Source organism: Aegilops tauschii, chromosome 4, assembly GCF_002575655.3.
Source record: "Aegilops tauschii subsp. strangulata cultivar AL8/78 chromosome 4, Aet v6.0, whole genome shotgun sequence".
Taxonomy (NCBI): Eukaryota; Viridiplantae; Streptophyta; class Magnoliopsida; order Poales; family Poaceae; genus Aegilops; species Aegilops tauschii.
Window position 1 is genome coordinate 10,741,072 of NC_053038.3, and position 23,474 is coordinate 10,764,545.

At 44.7% G+C, this 23,474-nt stretch overlaps 3 protein-coding genes across 6 annotated transcripts; 1 reads left to right on the plus strand and 2 right to left on the minus strand.

Moving 5' to 3' along the window:
- The first annotated feature begins 867 nt into the window (after positions 1–867).
- On the plus strand, positions 868–4,531 carry LOC109764761 (GDSL esterase/lipase At5g03810). The gene is made up of 5 exons (XM_020323573.4): positions 868–1,332; positions 1,456–1,592; positions 1,706–1,939; positions 3,760–4,018; positions 4,121–4,531. The coding sequence occupies exons 1-5, from the start codon at positions 1,068–1,070 to the stop codon at positions 4,312–4,314; spliced, it is 1,089 nt and encodes a 362-aa protein (XP_020179162.1). The 5' UTR covers positions 868–1,067; the 3' UTR covers positions 4,315–4,531.
- A 128-nt stretch (positions 4,532–4,659) lies between these two features.
- Positions 4,660–14,985, minus strand: LOC109761933 (E3 ubiquitin-protein ligase UPL7). Its single transcript, XM_020321048.4, has 14 exons — positions 14,828–14,985; positions 14,629–14,751; positions 12,605–12,845; positions 10,861–11,444; positions 9,274–10,254; positions 8,853–9,184; positions 8,262–8,540; positions 7,919–8,171; positions 7,107–7,277; positions 6,925–7,017; positions 6,145–6,252; positions 5,408–5,524; positions 5,218–5,307; positions 4,660–5,050 (listed from the first exon to the last, which is right to left on the minus strand). Exons 1-14 carry the CDS (start codon positions 14,894–14,896, stop codon positions 4,967–4,969), a joined length of 3,525 nt encoding a protein of 1,174 aa, XP_020176637.1. The 5' UTR covers positions 14,897–14,985; the 3' UTR covers positions 4,660–4,966.
- Positions 14,986–15,824: 839 nt separating this feature from the next.
- LOC109759258 (GATA transcription factor 18) lies at positions 15,825–20,375 on the minus strand. Of its 4 annotated transcripts, none has more exons than XM_020320158.4 (8): positions 19,955–20,375; positions 19,183–19,269; positions 18,962–19,098; positions 17,460–17,579; positions 17,256–17,361; positions 16,385–16,444; positions 16,198–16,292; positions 15,825–16,119 (listed from the first exon to the last, which is right to left on the minus strand). In XM_020320158.4, the coding sequence occupies exons 1-8, from the start codon at positions 20,219–20,221 to the stop codon at positions 16,047–16,049; spliced, it is 945 nt and encodes a 314-aa protein (XP_020175747.1). In that variant the 5' UTR covers positions 20,222–20,375; the 3' UTR covers positions 15,825–16,046. The 4 variants fall into 4 exon arrangements, with proteins under 4 accessions (XP_020175747.1, XP_020175150.1, XP_020174536.1 ...); XM_020319561.4 differs by having other exon boundaries at positions 17,457–17,579; XM_020318947.4 differs by having other exon boundaries at positions 16,198–16,444.
- Between the last annotated feature and the right edge of the window lie 3,099 nt (positions 20,376–23,474).

Sequence of the window (23,474 nt, forward strand, 5' to 3'; positions counted from 1 at the left end):
ATGCTCACAACAACAAGTCGAGTAATGCTGCCAAAACAATAGAGATAAGGTATTATGTTGTGAAAGATAAAATCCAGGATCAAACTATAAGTCTCGAGCATATAAGGACAAAGGATATGCTTGCGGATCCGCTAACGAAAGGCTTACCACCCAATGTGTTCAAGGAACACTTAGCCGGCATGGGTTTAAGGGAAAGCCTTATGATTCCTGGATAGGCCCAAAAGGAACAGAATTTGTTTCTGAACATAACGTATGTTGTAGCTGTATGATTCTAACGGCAATTAAGCCGTGACGATGAAACATGCTCTATGTACCAATATGTGATGAAACAGATAAACTAGAAAGTATAAAGTTAAAAGTAAAGTTGAGATCAAGGGGGAGAATGTTAGGTTGATCTCTCTCCCGTTCGAGCCCAACGGGTCGAACGGGCCCCTGACTCGCGCCCTGATCGGGGGCGCCCAACCAAACCATGGTTGGTGGGCCCCTGTGACCCGCGCTATATAAACAGAGGTGGGGGCCCGGGCGCTATTCACGAGGTTAATCGCTGCCACAATCCCCACCTACAATCCCTACCGATCTAGGGTTAGCGCGGTGCTCACGGGAAGCTCCACCACCGTCGCCTACTCTCTGCCATCGCCGTGTGCCCTAGCATCACGATGGCCTCCGGCTCGAGTTCATCCGCTGCTGCACAAGGTAGGTTCACCGGATCTACTAGCCTACTCCGATCCAAAGGTCTATCACCTCTAGGATATTAATTTGTGTCATGAATGTTTTCCCCCGATCCCAAGGCAGCAGTAACTCGATCGGTCTTGAATACCGCAGATGAGATCCACACTGACCGGTACACGCGTCCCTCTCTCACCCTCCTCCGGCCTCTTCCTTTAGAACCACCCTCACCCACACTCACGCTCGCACCCACACCACCGGCCGGCCGCCCGCGTCTGTCAACCGAAAGCAGCACAGCGCCCCCACGGTCGGTCTACATCTACTACCCACCGCCTGGTTCTCCTCCGAAACCACGCCCGTCTACTAGTTGTGTGCCGATCGAACTAGCGCGTACGTGAAAAATGCACCGCCAGATGGCCGCGCCGGTGGCTGCCGCTGTGGCGTGGGCGCCGCTGCTGCTGGTGCTGCTCTGGGCGGCGGGGTGCGCGGGCCAGGCGCTGGTGCCGGGCGTGATGATCTTCGGGGACTCGGTGGTGGACGCCGGCAACAACAACCGGCTGGCCACGCTGGTGCGCGCCGACTTCCCGCCCTACGGCCGCGACTTCCCGGCCACCCACGCGCCCACCGGCCGCTTCTGCAACGGCAAGCTCGCCACCGACTACACCGGTACGCATTCACCTCCGACCGTCCTCTTAGTTTTCTTGTCACCTTCTTCGATGGTTCAATGGATGAGATAATGACGAAATTAATGGCGTGCGTACGTGTCGATCCTGGTGAACTGTTCCGCAGTGGAGAGCCTGGGGCTCAGCTCGTACCCGCCGGCGTACCTGAGCGAGGAGGCGCAGAGCGACAACAGGACCCTCCTCCACGGCGCCAACTTCGCCTCCGGCGCCGCCGGCTACCTCGACGCCACCGCCGCGCTCTACGTACGTCGTCACCAACTCATCTCATCAGATTTCTGAGCTAGGTGTGTGTAAAATAAATGAATGCACGCACACACGGTGACATGCACGGCCGGGCGCATGAATGGACGATGCAGGGCGCCATCTCGCTGGGGCGGCAGCTGGACTACTTCAAGGAGTACCAGTCCAAGGTGGCGGCGGTGGCCGGCGAGAAGCGCGCGGCGGCGCTCACGTCCGGGTCCATCTACGTGGTGAGCGCCGGGACGAGCGACTACGTGCAGAACTACTACGTGAACGCCATGCTGGCCGCCGCCTACACCCCCGACCAGTTCGCCGACGCGCTCATGCAGCCATTCACGGCCTTCGTCGAGGTAACTAAGTGCTAATTAATCACCAGCCACTAAGCAGCAAGTGGCGTTCATTCCCCGGCCGCAAAAACAAATGTGATGTTCATGAATCTTGCTCTTGGTAGAATTAATGGAAGTACTAGATGAATCGAAAATGCATGGTCAATTTAACCATCTCCCTCAGTTGCTGGCACCAAGTTGTTCGACTGTTCTAGTTCTAGATAAAATCAAGTTATTTCCTGGCTAGCTAGTTAATTAGGGGGGTAAACTGATTCTGGATTTCAGAACATTTTGCAAAGCAATATAGACTTTCCTCTTAACAAACTAGTGCTCCCCTAACATTGAGTCGATATATATATATATATATATATATATATATATATATATATAGTACGTGCTGGTGCAATGCATGCTGAGGTTACTGCATAGTGAGTCATCGTTCAAATTAGCCAATCTAGTTAAAAGGTGGTGATATTTCCTTGCACTAGAGTGTAGAGTGAGAGTTATGGTGAAACTTGAATCTCGAGTAGACAGGCAATTGAATAACCTGCAGTAGAGTGTGTAATAAATGGATTGAAACTAGAAGGGCGCCTATGCATGGGGGCTATGGATGGATAGGACCGCAGGGAGGGATTCAATGGCCTCAGTAACTCCGCTGCTCAACCAACATGGGTGGTGGTTTCTGACGAGCAGTGTGGAACACTAGCCCTACCTCATGGGCACGGTACAGGCATGTTTCACCCATCACAAATGTAGGCGGCCTCAACCAGTAACCACCCAGAGGCGGCGGTAATTTCTCCGCTGCCCCTGTCCTGATCAGACTCATCCTGGTCTGGTGCACCCATGTGCGAAAGCACAGCGCGTAGAATCAATTCCTGTTGCTGTGCTCATCTCTTCTCCCTCACCAATCCTCGTAAATGCATCTGCACCATGCATGGACGCATATGTCCATGGATTCACGTCCATGCCAAGGCAAAACCTGCAACATTTCCCTTCGTCTGCATGCCTCCTCTCCATTTACTACCACGCGCGCGCGCACATGACCCTGCCAAGGCGACCGTTCTCGCATTGCATCCACGGTCAATGCCCGCCATTACTAGTTTTCAATATGGCGTACCGTGTCGCATGCATTGTCTCCGGCGGCATGCACGGCGGACCGGCCCTGCTACTCCCTGCATGAAGACGTCGCTGACTGCTCACAGTGGGGAGTAACATAGAGCAGTAACTTGCCGATGTTACTAGTCTATGTTACTACCTCCATAGTGGGTAGTAACATATGAGTGGTATCATGAAAGAGTTCATTTATTAGGCTATAGACTCATTATGCCTTGAAATGTGTGATGTTACAATAACTAGCTAAGTTACCATAAACCCCTCTCTCCTCATTAATTAGCTGCCACATAAGCAATCTTGTATTGAAATGTGTGATGTTACTAGTTAAGTTACTCCCATTATGACTAGTGACACGGCAAGATCCTAGTAATGAGACACAGCCACTGCATGGAGTAAATGATCCATGAAACTAGATACAACCGTGTACACCTGGGGTAGTAGTCCCTCCGTTCCTAAATATAAGTCTTTGTGGAGATTTCACTATGAACCACATACGGATGTATATAGATGCAATTTAAGTGTAGATTCATTCATTTTGCTCCGTATGTAGTTCACCTAGTGGAATCTCTAAAAAGATTTATATTTAGGAACGGAGGGAGTAGAAAGAAACAAACAGGCAAGAGCTGGATCACTTGGTACGTAGTCCAACGTACTGTACTGGTACTGGTACTAGTACTACGATGTGTGATCGAATGACATCTACTATGAACTAAACGGTTGCATGCATGCAGAGGCTGTACGGGCTGGGAGCGCGGCGGATCGGGGTGACGTCGCTGCCGCCCATGGGGTGCCTGCCGGCGTCCGTCACCCTCTTCGGCGGCGGCGGCGGGGGCGGCTGCGTGGAGCGGCTCAACAACGACTCCCTCACCTTCAACGCCAAGCTGCAGGCGGCGTCGGACGCGGCCAAGAAGCGCCACTCGGACCTCAAGCTCGTCGTCTTCGACATCTACAACCCGCTCCTCAACCTCGTCGCCGACCCCATGAGCGCCGGTACGTACGTGATCGGTAGTCCGATCGTACGTACGCCTAGCTAACGTGTCTATGGTTGATGAACTGACTGATGAAGTGATCGACGGATGAACTGCACCGCAGGGTTCTTCGAGTCTCGGCGCGCGTGCTGTGGGACGGGGACCATCGAGACGTCGGTGCTGTGCCACCAGGGGGCGCCGGGGACGTGCGCCAACGCCACCGGCTACGTCTTCTGGGACGGCTTCCACCCCACCGACGCCGCCAACAAGGTGCTCGCCGACGCGCTGCTCCTCCAGGGACTCCAGCTCATCTCCTAGCTAGCTGCTCAGTCCTTCCTCGCCGCTCCAATGGCGCTCTGACACCGCACCGACCGTCTTGTGCATGTCTGTCCGTTTACCTCCTGGCTTTTCTTGCTTGTCATCTCTACTACCGGATCATCTCTCCTGCTGTTTTGTTTGCTTTCAACTACTACTGTGTTTCCGTGCTTTTGTGTGATGTGAATGTGATCCGTAATGTGATATAGCGGCACTGAAACTAGGCTTTTGATAATTTTATTTAGTTATCCGCGTTGCATTATTATCAATAAAATGTTTAACGAAGGCGTCAAGAAACACAAGATGTTCAAAGATGCGCCAATTAATATGGATCGGAGGGAGTAACAATTTCATAAATCAAGTCCTTCGATAGAAAGTCTCCATCAATTTGCACGCCGTCTTGCGCTGTGCTTATTTTATATACAATCTGTAGTTAAAAATCAGCCACAAAAGTAGGCAAAAACCGGGTCCAACAAACACTAAAATAGGCAGGGGTCAATGGGCTCATGACAATCCACTCCACCCAAAACAAATCAGTGATTAAGCACAACAATACATTTACGGCAAGATATTCAGCTTTCTGATACAATTTCGCTGAGCCTCTCTCCATCTATTCACAGCGGCAGAGCATGCATGGCAAACGTACCTCCACCACCTACGACAGTTCAAACCCGGTGTTCGAGCTGATCGCGTACAGCAGCTTGCTCCTCAGCGTGCTCGACCGCTTGTACGTCGGAAGCTGCAGCGATTTTCCAAAGAAACGAAGAATTATATGCCGTGGTGGTCAATAATGCCCAATGTGGGGCTGTTCGGACAGGTTAGGATGCCGAATAATCTCGACTTCGGCATATTTTGAAAGCAGCAGGGCGCAAAGACGAGACAGGGGTACCGTACGGCGGGTTGTACCTTGAGCGTATTGTAGCATGTCGAAGCAGATGGGAGACGGTCCACGTCTTGCCCTCCGATTGAAGCCCAAAGGGTCACATCACATGGTACCTAGGTAAACAGCAACAAGGACACATGGAACTTTTGAATATACCAACCAGGCTGCTGGGAGGGAGAAACAAAAGGCTTTTCTCGGCCTGCTTGATCGAACCTTGTGAATTGTGAAACCAGGCTGCAAGTACTTGAATCCGAGCAACGGGGCTCGCGAGCAGCTCGTCACAAACTTCAGTAGCAGGCAGCGTTCTGTAGGCTTAAACCCTTTGATAACCTGCATATTCCAGTGCTTGACACGCTGTTACGACCGTTTCGATTCAGCATGGTATAAGATATTATATTTGCATTGCAGTTGCTCAGCAAAACAGATATTTGGCTATACCAGATGGTTCTGTGTATTGCATGCCAACGGGGGCAGCAAAGCATTTATGGGCCATCATATTGCACTCAGATACCATTTTTTTAGCACAAAGAAAAGAGCCCACAAGCTACTAATAGCCTGGAAATGTGTAGTGCGACAGCAATAACATAAGGCACCGGAGTCTTCAGCAGTATGAAAAGCTGGCAGGTCAAAAGAAAGAGTATTCTCGTAGCTATCAAGCTATATACATAAGAGAACTATATCTCCTGTAAACGCCTGCCTACTATTTCTTGTAGTTTATGTTTGGCAGTTCAATAAGGGATTGGGGACTAGTGTCACGTGATCAGCAACTTCATTACTAATCAACTCATATACTGGCAAGTTATTTACGTGGGCACCACCCTCTCAATACTAAAGTCTGTGCCGTCTATTGGTCCAATGGATTTTGGACGATTGTACCTATATATAAGCTTGGACCCCCATGGTCTGTGATGCATCGAGTTAAATAGCCAAAATGAGACAACTGCACATACCTCCCAAAAGAGTTTAACAGTTCGACTTGACTCGGTATAACCACCAGTGTACTTGGTGTTGTTCCGCAGATCATCAACATCAAAATCCTGAGATCCACCTGAAAGTAACTGTTGTATGTGGCAATCATACATTAGCACTGTAAACAGGGGCGTAAGAATGCAAACTACTAAATTGCAATTGCTATCGCCGATAGCAGAAATAGAAGCTGGCAAATACTATATTTTAAGAACCGAGTATTTGTGCACATGCAATTAAGAGCTCTACAAAAAAAAAAGTAGACTTATAGCTGTTTTTCCTTGTAAAGTTCACATACTCTAACCATATAACATGTTTTTAACTTTTTATACTATAAATATTCAAGAATTTTTTAAGTGCATAAGTGTACTATCTTAGCAAGGGGTGTGTATATATTCAAATGTCCCTACATGTCAACCATATAGTACTTTCGAGGCTTATCATTATCACTAGATTACTAATATTCTGGGCCTTGGCCCAAAATTAGTATTCTCAGATTCAACTTAAAGTACTATTTTGATTTCTACTATTTCAATCAATAATTTTGATTTATAAAATTGTAACATAATATAGCAAACTCAATAATTTTGATCTTAAATGTTGATATTTGCATCCGAGGGATATACAGACCTAGACACACCCACTGTATAATCTCAGAATTTTATCTTTATAATTACAGTTTAAGGAATTTTAAATCCGCTTCGAGGATCATCTGTAAAGGGCAATTCAGGTTCAGTAGTATCAACAAAGAATGAGAGGGTTACCTGGTTAAATTCATTTGCATTAAACAAGCTCAACCAAGATGGTGAGATGAGATCACTGAGTCCTCTGTAAAATGCATTTGAAAACGGAAGTATCTGCAGGGTTTATGATTTTATCAGAAGATTGCTTACTGATACAGAATAAAAGCTTTTAAATCATTACAAATATGAGTTTAGTAACAAACCTGGCGGTTAAGCTTGTAGTCTGCCATCGCATGAACATAGTGCAATTTATTTTCATTTGTGACAGAGATATTTTTGCCACCCGGTCTCAGTTCATGCACGATTCTTTTCCCGCCTAACTCTTCAGTCAGAGTAAAATCCAAACAAAGTTCTTCGACGTCCCCGTCATAGTGCTGTTTGATGGAAAACCAAGTATAGAGTTGTTGTCAAAATGTGTCCATCAGATTTTACTCAGAAAGATACCTCACTAAATGCCATATTTAGTCTATCTATAGGGAGATCTACCATTGTCGTACGAGTCAATGCAGAATTATTAATCCAAAAAACCACAACAAATTTTGCTGAGGCTTAATAGACGAGGAAACATTTGCCAAAGTTATATGATGAATCATTGAATTGTAATAAATGCATGGTATTGACTAGGGTTCAGAAAACGGACGAAAAATGTCAATAATATTTTGGTGCTCCCTGAGAATCCCAGACCACTCCGATTCGAAAATCAAAATTTAACTTTGTCCAGTTTGACCGGTTTGCAAATTTGAATTCAAAATTATGTTTGCGGTTCTCGAGCTATCGCCACACTTGTTGAGAACCAGGATCAACCATGGAGCGGTTTCTATTCCTAAAATAGCTTTCAAATCCCTGGTATTGACTGCTAGAGGTTCCAGTATCTACCTATCTTGAACATACTAAATGGTTAGACATTTCAAGATTGGAACAGCATGCTAAGAATTTCTTTTTGAAATACCCATAAAGCTCACAACATTTAACTTGATCAGCGTTTTAAAGGAACCATAATAAAATACTAGAATACCTTGAGTTGCATTAGACTTCTATAAAGTTCAGAATCAAGTGTTGATAATTCATCCAAAAAACTATAGCGCCCTAGAAGTTTTTGCACAAATACTTGTGAAAAACAGTAGTCCAAGAGGATCCCCTCATAGAGTGCTTTGCCGACAACTCGACCAAGAAATTCGATCATATCAATGCCATTGTCCAACAGCTTAGCAGAACTGCTTGGAATTATGCTACTATCAGATGTTGATGTTTGTGTAAACAGTCCATATCTGTTCAAAGAAGAAGAAGAAAAATAGTATCAAAGCTTCTGCATTGGAGACACAAATATTAAAGGGCTTGTAATTTCCCAGAAGGCGTACTCTGGACTGAAGGCAGCCTTGGACAGATCAGTTAAGAACTCCTTTGATAGACCACCATAGTCCAAACCAGCTTCAGGGAGGCCACATTCACTGACAAACGACACATGAATGCAAGATTTCAGCTTAGATCTAAGACAATTCAACTGCCTATATCCATCTTCAACGATATGACCTCGACGAATGACTATCTCGATGGATCCTGGACCTGGCCCAGAGACTTCACCGTTAGCTCTTCTTGATGCTTTGTCTAACTCAATAAATTCTCTAAACATCTGCACTCTGAGTAAAATACATCAAATGATGTTAAGAATAATTAGTATCGGATAAAATTGCTACAATACTAAAAAATATGCCCTACGTGTAAAATTTGATGCAGCAACTCATCGAGCAATCCCATAAAATACACTAAGATATACTCCCTCTATAGACTAATACAAGACCTTTTAGATCACTGAAGTAGTGATCTAAAAGGTCTTATATTGGTTTACAGAAGAAGTACTTTGTTTTAGGTTCAGCCATGTGCATGCATTCAGTTATGTACTGCAATACAAGCATAATAGGGCCAATGAATAAACCTAGACAGTTAAATACCTCTCCTCAAACGGATATACATGTGGTACTGTGGTAAGTACAGAGCTGCGGGTAGGAATTCCTGAAGTAGTTCCGACTAAACTAGCAAAGGCTGCCTCATGGGCTCTGGCAGCAGCTGCAATTGGAATTCTGCCAGTTCTGGCGGGTGACAACCACAGGGAACTGGGACAGAACCTGTGTCTGCTGTCCCTTTCATAGAGTAGATTAAGACATCTCACAGTCACGTCAATAAGAGGCTTGTTGCCGCTTCCACTATTCTGAAGGAAAGAGTTGTACACAAACGTATTGAGTGCTGATGCAATCTTCCGTTGTTGCTCTAGAGTGAAAGGAATCTGTGGAAACAGAGAAGGGAAAGCACATCATCAATACATTGGTATAGAGAAATAGACAGAAAGATGGAGTGTGGATGAGGCAATATTACCTGTTTCTCATAAAACTCAATATCATCTAGCACAAGTAATAGATGTCCATATATTGCACAGAACAGATGCAACATGTGCATTACATCCTTCCCGATACCTTCAGATCCTTGCCTCATAGTCTCAATATCCCATAAAATTAATGCATCATCATTAGAATTCTCAGAAGTCAGACTGTCACTCAAATTGGTGTCATCTGCATCATTTGATTTTCCTGTAATCTTATGGAGCACATTTGCCCACTTTTTTGGTGTGTCCTTGGTATTCCGTCTTTGCCTTGTGGAGGATATTTGCTCACCTGAACTACTTCCAGCCAATTGTTTTACATGCTCAGGTTCCTGTGATTTTTGGCCAGTTTGGCCAAAAATTGATATTTCTAATGTCCCCCACAAATCAACAAGAAATCCCGGGGTGAATGAGAGCATGTTGAGAATAGGCAATGGACCAATAGATGGGTTCAGGGAAGAGAAAATTCTGAGCATGTAATAGTAAAAGCATATAATATCTGTTAACTTTAGGCTCCGACGTTTAACCTGCCTTTGGTCTAGGTCATGGTTGGTTTCCCTGTCGCATGGAACATCCTCCTTTGCCAATATCAATAGCTTTCTGAGGTGCCACTGCTGGTAAATTGGCTTTAGAAGGTCCATAAACAATGTTTTCGTGCGGCAGCTATCATTGGTGTCAGCTTCTTCAGTAATTGATGTATTATTGGTGGCCCTATCATCAATACAATGAAGCATTCCCTTGCTTTCTTCAAAACATTTCAGTAAGTTTTGGGAAATACAGTTAATAGCATCAACATATAGGCAACAATCTAGCCCTTGAATGAAGCAACCCGAATTGGATAAATCATCATGCTCCGTGGCTAGAGTTATAAGATTTCCAAGAGCCCAACCACAGTAGGGAATGGTACTGTTATCAACATTAGAAACCTCTGACTGCTCCAGTTTACTTATTTCTTCAAATATTTTATCCTTCGAGATCTGCTACCACCTGCCATGGCTTGATCAGTTCGACATTTAAATTCCAATATTTAAAAAAATCACACCAAATAAATCGTGAACTTTTTTGTATCCCTAGAAGGATGAACGTGTCAGGACACTACAATTCTGCACTTACAATGGAATCAACTTTTTAACCAAGATGCCACAGTGATGAGTTGTCACTATATAGAAATACTAGGCCTAGGGACTTGCAGATGGGTAGAACATGGTAATGGAATAATATCTTTCACAAATTTGCAACTGGTTCACTTAACATTAACCACTGGCATGATAAATTAAAATTTAATAGCTAGTGTCATAAAAAATTATACAGCAGTACATAGACCACTAACAGACTATATAACTAAAAAGTAAGAATAAAACAATTACCACTTGAAAAATATTAGCAGATCAACTATATCATACAGGTTTCAAGTTGCAACCATTGAGGAATACTACACGGATAAAGCAACTCATTATCATGTCAGAAACACAGGAATTTATTAGTTCAATGTCTGACTCCTTGGAAAGCAAAAGCTTCTATACAAAATTAATGCAACAGCATACCAAATGCCTATGTCCATATCAAAATTAGAAGACCCTTACCAGTAAAATGCTGAGAGACGGTTGCAGTACAGATATGTGTTTTAGAGCAGGTAAGAGAAGAGGCGGCAGACGTTTGCAAATATACGGAATTGTGAGTATAAGTGTGAAGTATTCCTTTGCAGCACCAGTTAGATCAACACCCATGTCTGCTCTTGTAGAGTTGAAAGGGCGCAATGCAAGAGTCACTGCACTAGCAGTAACCAGGAGCTGGTCATCTGGTGCAATCGCAGAATCTATCTTCCCTGGGGTAACATGGGGACCAAAACATTTTATATATCTCCTCACACACCTATATGTACCACTCTGTCTTGTGCCAATAAATTCAATCAAAGTCTCTACAGAGGCATCAGCAGCTCTAGTATTCTCACTTGTTAAGTTTTTCCATGTTTTGCAATCAGTTAATGAGATGGCCAACCGCATAGTAAGAGTACTAATTTCAACCATGTTTACATCCTTACAACAACAATGATCACACCTGGCAAGGATGCAAGAGCACAGCGAAATCAGCTTCTTTGCCTGATAAAGCCAAATAGACCTCTCTTCTGGAAAACCCACAGCAAAGGAACAGAAGTTTTTGCTTTGATCTACATAGAAAAGATACATGTCAGTTGAAAAGGAAAGTGCATCTTTTAAAGGTGTGTGCCCAATTTGTGTGTGTTTTGCAGCAAACCTGAATCTAGTCAAGTTCAATTTTTTTATGCTCAGCCTAATTTACCATATTGCACTTTGACATGATGCTGATATCATCACATTCTGCACTAAACATGTAATAATTTTGCTTTATCTTCAAATATGCATGCTGGCAAGCTTCTATCAGTAATCAGCCAAGCGCCAACAGCCAGCAGACCAGCTGTCAGTTGAGAAACATTGGCCTCCACTCGACAACTAATTTCCCACTGACCATACCAGAGGAATTCGAGTTGGATACAGTCAATCTTCTTGAAAATCGACAGATTTAGTACCATGGCCAGGAGGATATGCACTGGCATGGTACTAGGAACGTGTCGGACCAGCACAAGCTTTACCCCTTTTAGACATCCTGCCCGCCAGGTAGTGAACTTCCCTGCGATCCGATCAACCAGCGCTTGGAGAGTGGATGATGGAATTTGCCGAACTGACAGCGGCAGCCCTAGATATGGGATGGGGAAATTGGTTATGGGGCAGGACAGGCCGTCACCGATGGCTTCATCGCCGCAGGCTGGCATTGGGTCGGTGCAGTGGAGCACATCGAGAAATAAACGAAGCAGCTCATGTATCGTGCCATGATCCTGAGCGTCTAGGTGACAGAAGATGACAATGTCATTGGCAAAGAGGGAACCGCTCAAGGCAATATGATGGTTGGTGAGGCAGTGAGGCACTGCAGGAACCCGTCTTTGACTACCCGCTGAATCAAAGTGTTCAGGACGTCAATGAAAATCACGAAGAGCATCAGCGACAAAGGGTTGCCTTGGCGGAGTACCAAATAACAATCATGAAATTTTGAATATGAATACAATGGCATCAATTTTGTGAAACATAGCCCACATGTTATTAATTAAATTATTGGTCAAAGCATGAATTTGGGTAGGTCAAAATACGCCTCGCATATACAAACATAGGGAGTAGTTTATTTCTCTTAAGTTTAAAATTAATTTATTGTAAACTAGGACATCCCCATACAGGGATCAAAAATTCTATATACTATACAGGGATCACACATACCAGAATCGCTGAAAGCAGAAGTTTGATTTGTAAAAAGGCATACCCATTGAGTTTATGCTATTCAAGATGATTTTGAAGCATCTTGAGATAGACTTCACAGTCTTGGTCTGTTGCCCCTTGTACCAGCTTGATGGCTGAGTAATGAAGAAAAGAAATGGCCTAAGCATCTTGCTCGATATCCATTGATTTGTCAGGTTGATGTCAAGCTGGTTTACTAATACTTCCCACTCTTCATGAAGTTGTTCTGTAACCTTTCTGATAAGATGGTACCTTCTCCATACTCGCTGGCAGAAGTAAAACAGTAACAGGGCAATCCATTATATGAGTATACAAACCAAAATCATTGAAGCAAAGCACAACACCTATGCAGCTCTACATGAACACTTTGACAGGGCTGTCGCATCTATTTTGACTACATTGGGAATTTTATATTATGTTTTTTCTTCATGATTGGCAGAAAAACACATGAAGAAATTTACAGATTTATAGGTGCTTCAGGATATGATTATAAGGATAAACGATAAAATAATCTACTGACAGATCACCAAAGGCATGCTTCGTTATATTTATTAAATATTCCAGTTTGTTAGGGCCTCCAGATCCATCAACTTACTAGAAAATTCAGAAGGTGTTTAACATCAAATACCTTCCAGTGATGTCTGTATAGAGGGACATTAAACAAAAAATCAGAAGGTGTTAACACCACAAGTGCCGATTCAGTTGCCCATAAAGGGAAGTTAGCAGATACATAGCCATGTCGTTCAATTCTATTGCCCCCATGTAGCTCTCAAGAACTTCCTCTTCCCAGTGTCTGCTATAAAGCTGTACATCTCTCATCCATCTGTTGTTATTTAGCCCTCTCCAGAATAGTTACACCAACAACTTCATCCTCTGTCAGTGTCAGCCAAAAAGGTCGGCCACAAAAATGAAAAGGCTAACAATATCAATGTTTGACATTATCACTGGTCTTTGCGTGGTGTTAGTCACGAACATCAGATTCTGCTAGCCGTATGAGCATTATCGATATGCTCAAGCTAAGCACAAGCTCACCGTTCACAGTAGAAACATTGAAGCTTCTCTCTTGTGTATAATAATTACGTCATCTACTCTGATACCCGTGAATAAACAAATAGGATGAACCAGTGAAGCTTCTCTCTTATACCCTGATACCCATGAACCATAGAACCATTGAAGCTTCTCTCTTATGTATAATAATTACGTCATCTACTCTGATACCCGTGAATAAACAAATAGGATGAACAATGAAACCGTGAATACTTCTTTTTAAATCGTCATTTGAGATTAATTAAGACAATGTGAATTGCTACTGCTCTTGCTTGAAACCTATTATTAGTTTCTGAGTAGTTCAGTAGGATCTCACGATCGAACATTTTGAGAATCACAGCGAGTCAAGCCTAGCAAACTCTTTAGGGCGATGCAATTACCAAAAACTCAGCGAGTAGTTCCGCTTCAATAGTTTATCCAACATGGGGTAGGTTGCGGCGTAATTGAAACTACGGTCTTAGGATTTCTGCACAGCTTCTGGAATCTGGAGTTCATTCTAACTTCAAAGTAGAAAACCCCACTGATCTCAAGTCTCTTCGTTAGGACGCTGGTGCGCAAACCTGAATCCAACTCCTAGATTCGGCGCCAGCAACACTAAAACCTACCTGTGCCCAGGTCAAGATTGTTTGTTACTAGTTCAATGTGCATCTAAATTTTTTGTTAGTACTCAGGATTCACGAACCGCTGGCCAGAACCAGAACTACAACAGCATTCCAGAAATCTCCCTAGGTGACTCAGGCCAGGCCAGTCAAATCAGTGTCCCCAAATTCTTCACATCAATTGTTTATGCCAGGCAGACGCGGCGTAGCCCAGATCCACCAAAGTCTATAGCAAAATAAACTGAGCAAACAACCCATGGTCATGAGGAGCGATCAGATTTCGGGATTTCAGACAGAATTAGGCGCGCGGGTGAGCTGGTGGGTGGTGGTCAGGTCAGGTGTAGTCGCACGCAACAGGTGTGGGCGGCTGAGGAGGGGGGGCGGGTGCGGCGACGGCGGGTACCTGGATGGTGAGGGCGGCGGCGGCGGCGCGTCGGAGATGGCTGCGGAGCTGGCGCTCCTCGGAGACCTTCTGCAGCAGCGCGTCGCGGGTGATCTCCCTGGCGCTGGACCCCCTCAGCGACACCTGCGGGGTAACTGTTTAGGTCAGGGAGGGAACGGGCGGAGGAGGCCGAGGGGGGGGGGGGGGGGGGAGGGGGTACCTGGCGGTGGCCGGAGGGCGGGACCGACATCGCCGGCGGCGAGGAGGTGGAGGGAGGCTGCTTCTGCATCCGTGGCGCGTGAGCCGAGAGAGACGACAGATGGACGCGTCCGTCCGCGAGTGGGCTGCCGGGGAGTGGGCGATACAAGATTGGGGAAAAGGACGGTCCGAGCAGGAAATTGCAAAATCTCTCTCAAAACAAATTGAATATTTGTTTCTTTCGATAACGTCTGATTTTTAGGCACGGCAAATCGCACTTTATTATGGTATAAATTATATTGTCGTAAGGATGACAATTTTTTTAGTTTAACAAGCATATGGCCAATCCTTGCCGTGTTCGGCCTTTCTGCCGGGAATTGTCACGCTCACTAAAATAAATTTCAAGATGATATGTCGGCTCGGTATTTCGGAGGTGTTCAAAAAAAATTAAATCCGAGGTCAGATGTTTACCATTTCCGGGTTTTTTTACATAGTACAAACACACACGCACACGCATTCATTGCTATGCACGCGTGCACACACATCTTACCAGTATGAGCACATTTGAGAGACTGGGTCGTCATGTCTTAAGTTTGACCAAAAGAAATTGAATAATCACAAAAAGTTAATGCTGCGTCTTGTGATTTTCCCAAAGATACTCACTCCATTTTATGATGTAGTGTGTGTAGATTATCTTCTAAAATCACAATTCATCAACTTTGATCAATGTTTTCATACTTATTTCTCATCATGTATCCAGATGGCATACATATGCAAATACGGGGAACAAATACATCTGACAACACAATTCTCGGTATGCGCTGCTCGCAAAGGGCAGACAAATGATAGGCTGATGTGCTAGGACAGTTGTTAGACAGACAAGAGTACACACAACTGCATAAGTCTATTTTGGGAGGAGCACAAAGGAGGGCGAAAAAAAAAGGCTCGGCGAACAATCGAACAAACAAACTTCCCTTCAGAATCAGAAAAGCAACCCGAGAGTCCCATGAAGACGAAGATGGTAAAATGATCAATGTGATTATGTAAACGCGCCTCGAATGCCAACATCGAGTCGATCAGACGCTCTTATGTTAGTTACGTACATATCTGGCGCTGGCAATCAGTATTTTGATGTACACTTGATGACAATCAGTATTCCTGATTAGCGAATCCTTGCGAAGTTTGGCTATACGAGATGAATTCGGGGTCTTTTGGGTTCGATGATCAAATGTCGATGTAACTTATTCTGACTGCGCTTTCGGCGCTCCTCCTGTCGCAGCAGCAGTCACGTTCGCAGTCACACTGTTATCCATGCTGCAAAAGACGAGAGAGAGAGTCAGAGTTAATCGATTGCCTGATTCGCTTGAAAAGGAAGCAACAGGGTGTGCTCACGCTTCGCCCTTGCTTGGAGCGACGCCGTAGTTGTTCGGAGCCGGCAGTGCTTTGACATCGGTTCCAGTCTGACACTGGGCGACAGCGGCGTTGCACTAAGAGGGGTATGGAAAGATTCAGGGTTCGGTGTGCATAGAAAGCGGCGATCACCCAATGGATGGGCAGTAGTGATGACGAAGAAACGAACCTGCTCAATTGCAGGCATAGGAGCTTCAACTTTTGCCTTGGAGCAACTTCTCAGTGTGCCCTGCATAGAATCCAATATACAGAAATAAATAGCTGCAAGTCCAAAATGGCGGAACCAACAAGCGCAAGCATGAAGTCAGAAAAGACAATTAAATCTTGAAAACTGAAGACGGCCATTGCACAGAGAATCACCACCACCCATTTCTACGTTTCTTTCCGCTCTTAATTAGAGACAATAGCAGCACATGAGTAACTTATCTAACACTGCTGAAACAATGAGAAAGATAGGGTCCATCTCTTTTCATATGTAACAGTTTCTTTCCTTTCTGCAAGCTTATTTATGGTTCTGACGTCTCGCAGCCATAGAAACCTCGGAGCTTTTCTACTGAAGCAAGTGCATCGGCATATCACATACCTCCATGACTACAGGAAGTAACAAGGGAGAAACTGAAAACTAAATATGTGACAACTTCAACAGGCAGCATAGTTGAATTAACCATGTCTTCATGACTCGGTTGAAATATTCAATGGATCCTTATCCACCAAGTTGCTAACAAGCATGCACCATTGCTGCAAGTCCACAACACTGGGACAAGATGACAGAACAAAGTCGCATTAACATGTGCCCTGTGACACCATCACAGCAAGCATGGTGTTAAGATGATGTTGTTAAGACATGGTTGTTTCAATTTGCAACCACACAATGCAATTCCACCTCCATTGAAACATTACCGTGTTTGCTAAAGCATGAGAGGCATAGAAAGGGGTTGTTTAGGACATTAAGAAAGAAGAAGAAAAAAACATGCATCATACTGTATCTATCAGAAAGGAAGAAAAAATAACAGTCTAGCATGTTAAGGATGAGATTGTACCTTGTTGGCCCACATCAGTCCACAAGCGTTGCACAAAGTCCTTGGACCAGCTGGACCACGACGCATTGCCGGTGTCATCTTTTCACTAGTGCCACAATTCTGACACCTGTAACAAGTATGATATGGGGGAAAAGGGGTCATCCCTTTCCCGTTCAATAACATAACGACAGAAAAAGTGGATCAAGTGATCAAAGATAAGACAACTTTGATTCTCGAGACAGGAAATCTTGGCCTGAGCCCTGGGAGGCAGGATCACAGCCTGGAGAAGGGGATTCCCCCTCCAAATTTGCTCTTCCAACAAATTGCCCCTTCCGACGCTGCATCCTGAGAGATTAGTTAGAAATATGGGCATCAGATTCTTAAGACATGTGATGTTCCTTACAACTAATTGCTACTTGGAAGTTGGAACCATGGCTTGACGTCTGATGTACAGGATTTTCTGAACCTAATTTCCCCACAGATGCCATCCAGAGGATCTATCTTCCCTTTTATACCTCATAGGAACTACTATATTCCCCAACCTAGCCTCTAGCCAGCCATGCCTTGCAGCATCTACCCTGATGATCACAGATCACTATATTCCTCAACAAGCATGCAGTATGCTATCAGACAGTGGTGTATGGCAACCATCGTGCCAACCAAGGTCTCAGCTTTTCTTCCTTGTGAATATTTGTTGGACCAAATTTTGACCAAGCAAACACAACATAGAACAAATTGTGTGGTTCCCTTGGTTGAAGATTTAGGACAAACTAGGGTGGATAAGACAACATGTTCAAATGAACTAAAGCCTAAGGAAACACTGGGGGCCACAATATCTCCTCCAATATAATGCTTCTGAAACTACAGCATTTTTCATACTTAACTGTCGAAATGGATGTAAAGTTGTAAACTTAACATATCTGTGTACATCATTTACAGTGTCTTAGTCTTTTTTTCAACAACAGTAAGGTGGATTTTTTTGAAAAGGAACAGTAAGGTGGATACTGGTGAATATATATCCACACAAAGGAGCACAAAATAACTGTAAAAAAATAAAGGCCCGGAGAACAGATGACAGCTTACTAGTCCTTCAGCAAGCAAAAGAGAGATAACACAAAACCCTGACTCCTACCTTTTCTGAAGGAAAAAAATTACTCTGGAAACTAAATTTTTATGCGATCTTTTTTAAACTCGGGTATCCAGCATTTTTTTAATATATTCCCTTTGTCAAGGTATCAAAAAATCCGCCTGTGCTTTCCAAGGAAAGGAGGGTTATGTCAAAATTTAGAAGATCTAATACATACAGTACATAAGAACCTATTAAAGAACTGGTCATCTTAGAATCACTTCTTGCAAGGTCACCTGGTTTCGAACCATGAATGGCATGGGTCTGATTAAGCGGTAGGCACAACAATGATATGGGTCTGATTAAGCAGTAGGCACAACGATGATATGGGTTTGATTAAGCAGTAGGCACAACAATGATATGGGTTTGATTAAGCAGTAGGCACAACAATGATATGGGTCTGATTAAGCAGTAGGCACAACAATGATATGGGTCTGACTAATGCAGTAACTAATGAACTAGTTCCTCGATAGATATAATGATAAGGATTATGACTGATCCAAAGTAAACTATGCCATGGTGTATGGTTCATTCACGGCTTTACTGATAATACTTGGTGGTACAATACACAACTGACAAATCTGGCAGGCTAGGTACAAACCTGTGTGCCACTTCTTTGCGTACAGCATAGCGTATTTGCTTATCAAAATTTCTCCCCTTGCGTTTTTCGCGGAACCTGATGAGCGAAGCAACCCTTTTTGCAGGAATGTCTGTCCTCTGAAGTAAATCCTCATAACCCTGCACAAGAATGCTAACATATTACATCATAAAGGGACAAACATTGTTGATTAACATATATGCAGCCGAGTAATTTCCACGTACCCTATTTTCACGTTGACTGGGTAAAACCATGGCAGATAGACCGGGTGGAATTTCACCAGTTCCTAACAGTAACAGGACAGCTTGAACCTGGAAAAAGGACTTCAACTTTGATAAAACAGAACGGCACCAAGGAGTACCGAATCGAAATCTGAATATAACAACAGATTTTTCTATATGCCTGGATATAGGTAATATCAAGTATGGCCATAGCAACTAATGATTACAAATCCCTCTTAAAACAACAAAAAAGTAGTCATTACAAGCCATCACATACTTGGTTTACGGCAAGAAACCCTATGAGTTGATAGCAAACTGCCAAAAGTCGCAAGGACTAAGCTTCTGCCAGTGGTACAGTACGGAAGTAACCCATTATTGTGAGCTACTGAGGTTATGTACTGTTCAATTCATAAAAACTAGCCTAGTTTCCTATCGACATTATTAAAGTTCATAACTCTGTGGCCAAGGAAAATATTTTCAAGTTCTAACCAAAACAAATAGCATCATACTACCAATCTGAGCCATTTGTTTCGGCCGATGTAACAGTGCTCGTCACCGTAAGCAAACGGTGAGATATGCACAGAACAGCTGCACTAACCCTGATCAATCATACAGCAACACGCCTTGCTAGAATGATTAAACCGAAAATCTCAACATCAAATTAAGTATGCAATTCCCGCGCATGAGTGTCAAACGCATCAATTTGCTAGCTCGGTCGCGTGAGATTTTCGCTTCCATGTAACATGGATGAACACAGAGCGAGGGGGGAGGAGACCTTGTCAGGGGTGACGGACTCGAAGACGTAGACCTCGCCCTGGAACAGCAGCGTCAGCTGGTTCGGGTTCCCCGGAAAGGCCGAGACCGGTTCTGGGGCCGCCGGCGACGGCGGCTCCTCGGCAGGTGGCAGCTCCTCCTCCTCATCGTCCTCTTCCTCCTCCTCCTCCTCCTCCGCGTCGTCCTCGCTGCCGTCCTCGTCGCCGGCTGCCGCGGCGGCGTCGCGCATCTCGGCGTCGGGCCCCTGGGCGGAGGCCGGGTCGGACATGGCCGGCGGTGGCGGGGCTCACGCAACCCTAGATGGGGAAATGGAAGGTGGTGATGCGGCGCGGGCAGCTTGTCTAGTGCAACCGGGCTCTGGTTCGTGAAACGTGTGGTGATGCGATGGAATAGGCGTGTGGGATCACACTCTCTTTTTCCACGTTTCATTTTGCTTGGGGATTGCTTTTGTGTACAAAATGATCACCACAAAAAAAACATTTATTATTGCTCCTTCATTTTGCTTGGTTGCTTTATGTACAAAATGTCATGGCGTTGTATAAAGTCAAACTTTATAAACTTTCATAGAGTTTATAGAGAAACATATTAACATATACAATACAAAACCAATACTCCCTCCGTCCGAAAAAGCATGTCACCGTGATAATTTTGCAAAAATAACCCTCAGTCAATTCCGGCCCTCATGCTTAGCAAAGACTGCGGCGGTTGTTCCGGCCAAGTGCCGCCCAAGTACCGGTCAACTTTCTGTTTTGATACGGTACTCAGGCGGTGGTGGCCCGATTGGTCCGGTTGTTCCTCGCTTACCGGTACAACCGGTGACATGAGCGGTTCTACCGCTCATGACTTAGCCGCCCAAGCACCCAAGGCCAAGCGGTTGCACCGGTCCTGTACCGCTTGACTACCGCACTCATGGGTGACTCCATTCTGTTTCATTATGGTGGTTGAGCGGTAGCTGGGCGGTTGGTCCGGTTATTCTCATTAACCGGTACTACCGCCTAGTCGCCCGGTTGTACCGCCTGGTAGGGTTCTGCAGGTAAACCGTGAGTCCCGGGACAAGGAGCGGTTGTACCGCTGCAGTACAGAAAACGCAGTAACGGTTGGATTTTTTGGGTTGCTATATAAGAGGGGTTCTTTCACCTACCACATTTACCTCTTACCTCTCTCACTCCACCATTAATGTCACTCAAACTCTCTTGCCCGATCTCTCTCTAGCCACTCAAACTTGTTGATTTGCTAGGGTTTGAAGGAGGAGACCTAGATCTACACTTCCACCAAAGGATATTTGTTTCCCCCATACTTTCTTGTGTGGATTTTGTTACTCTTGGGTGTTTGAGCACCCTAGACGGTTGAGGTCACCTCGGAGCCACATTCCATTGTGGCGAAGCTCCGTGGTTTCGTTGGGAGCATCCAATTAAGTTGTGGAGAGAGCCCTAATCTTGTTTGTAAAGGTCCGGTTGCCGCCTTCAAGGGCACCAATAGTGGAATCACGGCATCTCGCATTGTGTGAGGGCGTGAGGAGAATACGGTGGCCCTAGTGGCTTCTTGGGGAGCATTGTTGTAAGTGCATCTAGTGCCCCTTAGTGATTTTGGTGTATTGAAGACTTATAGGTTAAGGGACTAATGTGTTTATGAGTGTACACAGGTCTATAAGTCTATAAGGAGTTTGATATTTACAGAGAAAGTCGACCCCTAAAAATGAAGTTCTTCGACTGAAAACTTTGGATTTCTGAAGACTTTGAAAATGAAGAAATTGGTGTGACCTTGAAGACTTGGTATTCATTTGAGGAACATGAAGCGTGAAGACTTTTGTTTTCGTAGTTTCATTTTCTCTTTCTTGAGTCATAGGAAACACCGTACTGTTAAAGGGGGTCGAGGAAATACTAAGGAAAAATTTCCATGTGATGCTCAACTCAAAATCCTACACCTACCAATCCCTTCGAGTGAAGCCATTGGAAATCTCATACAGTTCAGTCGTATTCTTGAGTGACAGAGACGAAGTTCTTCTGGTCTCCGAGGAATTTGTTCTGACTGAGGAGTTAGGAATTCGCCAGTGCGGATTGCCTACACTATGAGGAACATGATAGCCCTGAGGAATTTGATACTCAAATTTCCGACCGTTGCTGTGCTATGCGCCAACTGTCCCAAAATATCTACCCACCTAACGGTCATATCATTGAAGGGCATTTATGTCTTATCATGTCGGGTTGCTCCCTAGGCTATAAATAGCCGCCCCCTACAAGCACTAGCTGGTTGGCTGCTCCGAGAGAAACTGACATTTGTCATTTGAGAGCATCCCATCCTCCGAGGACTTTGAGCGAAAATCATCGAGTGAGGAAAACCCAAACCCAAACACCTACAAACCCAAAGTGATTGAGCATCACTGAAGAGATTGATCATGCGTGGATCCGACGCTTGTTACCTTTGAAGATTGTGCTTCTTCCAGACGGTTAGGCGTCATGGTCTAGAGCATCCAAGAGGAATTGTGGATCGCCGAGTGACCGAGTTTGTGAAGGTTCGGAAGTCACCTGAAGACTTACCACGAGTGATTGGACGAGGTCTGTGTGACCTTAGTTCAAGGAGAATACGATGAGGACTGTGTGCCCGGGACTGTGTGTCCTCAGGTTTAAATACCTAGCCGCTCCAACCAGATGTACAACTGAGACAGCAGTTAGAACTGGTCTACCAAATCATTGTCTTCACCAAGCTTACTGGTTTTATTTCCTCAGCTCTTTCATTTCCTCATTACTGTGTTGTGTGCTTGTCATATCTGTGTTTGAAGACTTTGACAGAAGACTTTCTCAATTTCCTCAGTTTAATTTCTTCAGTCTGTTTGTCTTCATCCTGTGTTTACACTTTCTGTACTCTGTGTTTGTCTTCATTTCATCCTGATGACCATGCCTATGTTCTGCTATGCTTACTCTTGAGTACTTATTCCGCTGCAAGTAGTTCTTCGCTAAGAAATTTCCTCACCCGCAAATTCCTCAGTGAAGAATTCAAAAAATCGCTTATTCACCCCCTTCTAGTCGATATAACGCACTTTCAATTGGTATCAGAGCAAGGTACTCCCTTGTTCTGTGTGATTTTGGTTTAACCGCCTGGAGTTTTAGTTATGTCGACCGCAGGTATGAAGAGAGTGACATGCTCCATCTTTGACGGTCATGATTATCCCAAGTGGAAGGCCATGATGAGGAAGCGCCTCATGGCACTGAACAGCGAGCGGTGGACCGTCGCTGAGATTGGTCTTACTGATCTATGCAAGATGGCGGACACTGATGATATTCGCAAGTACACTCGACTTGACATCATGGCGAAGGATATCATCTGTTCCTGCCTATCCAGAGATGAATTCAGGCGCATTATGCATCTTTGCAATGCGAAGCTTATCTGGGACCGAATCTCTGACGTCTATGAAGGTCATCGAACTTGTCATGATCCCTGGTTTGAGGATTTCAAGGAATCACTCAAAACGATGACTTTCGAACCTGAACCATCATCTTCTGCACCATGCCTCATGGCAAAAG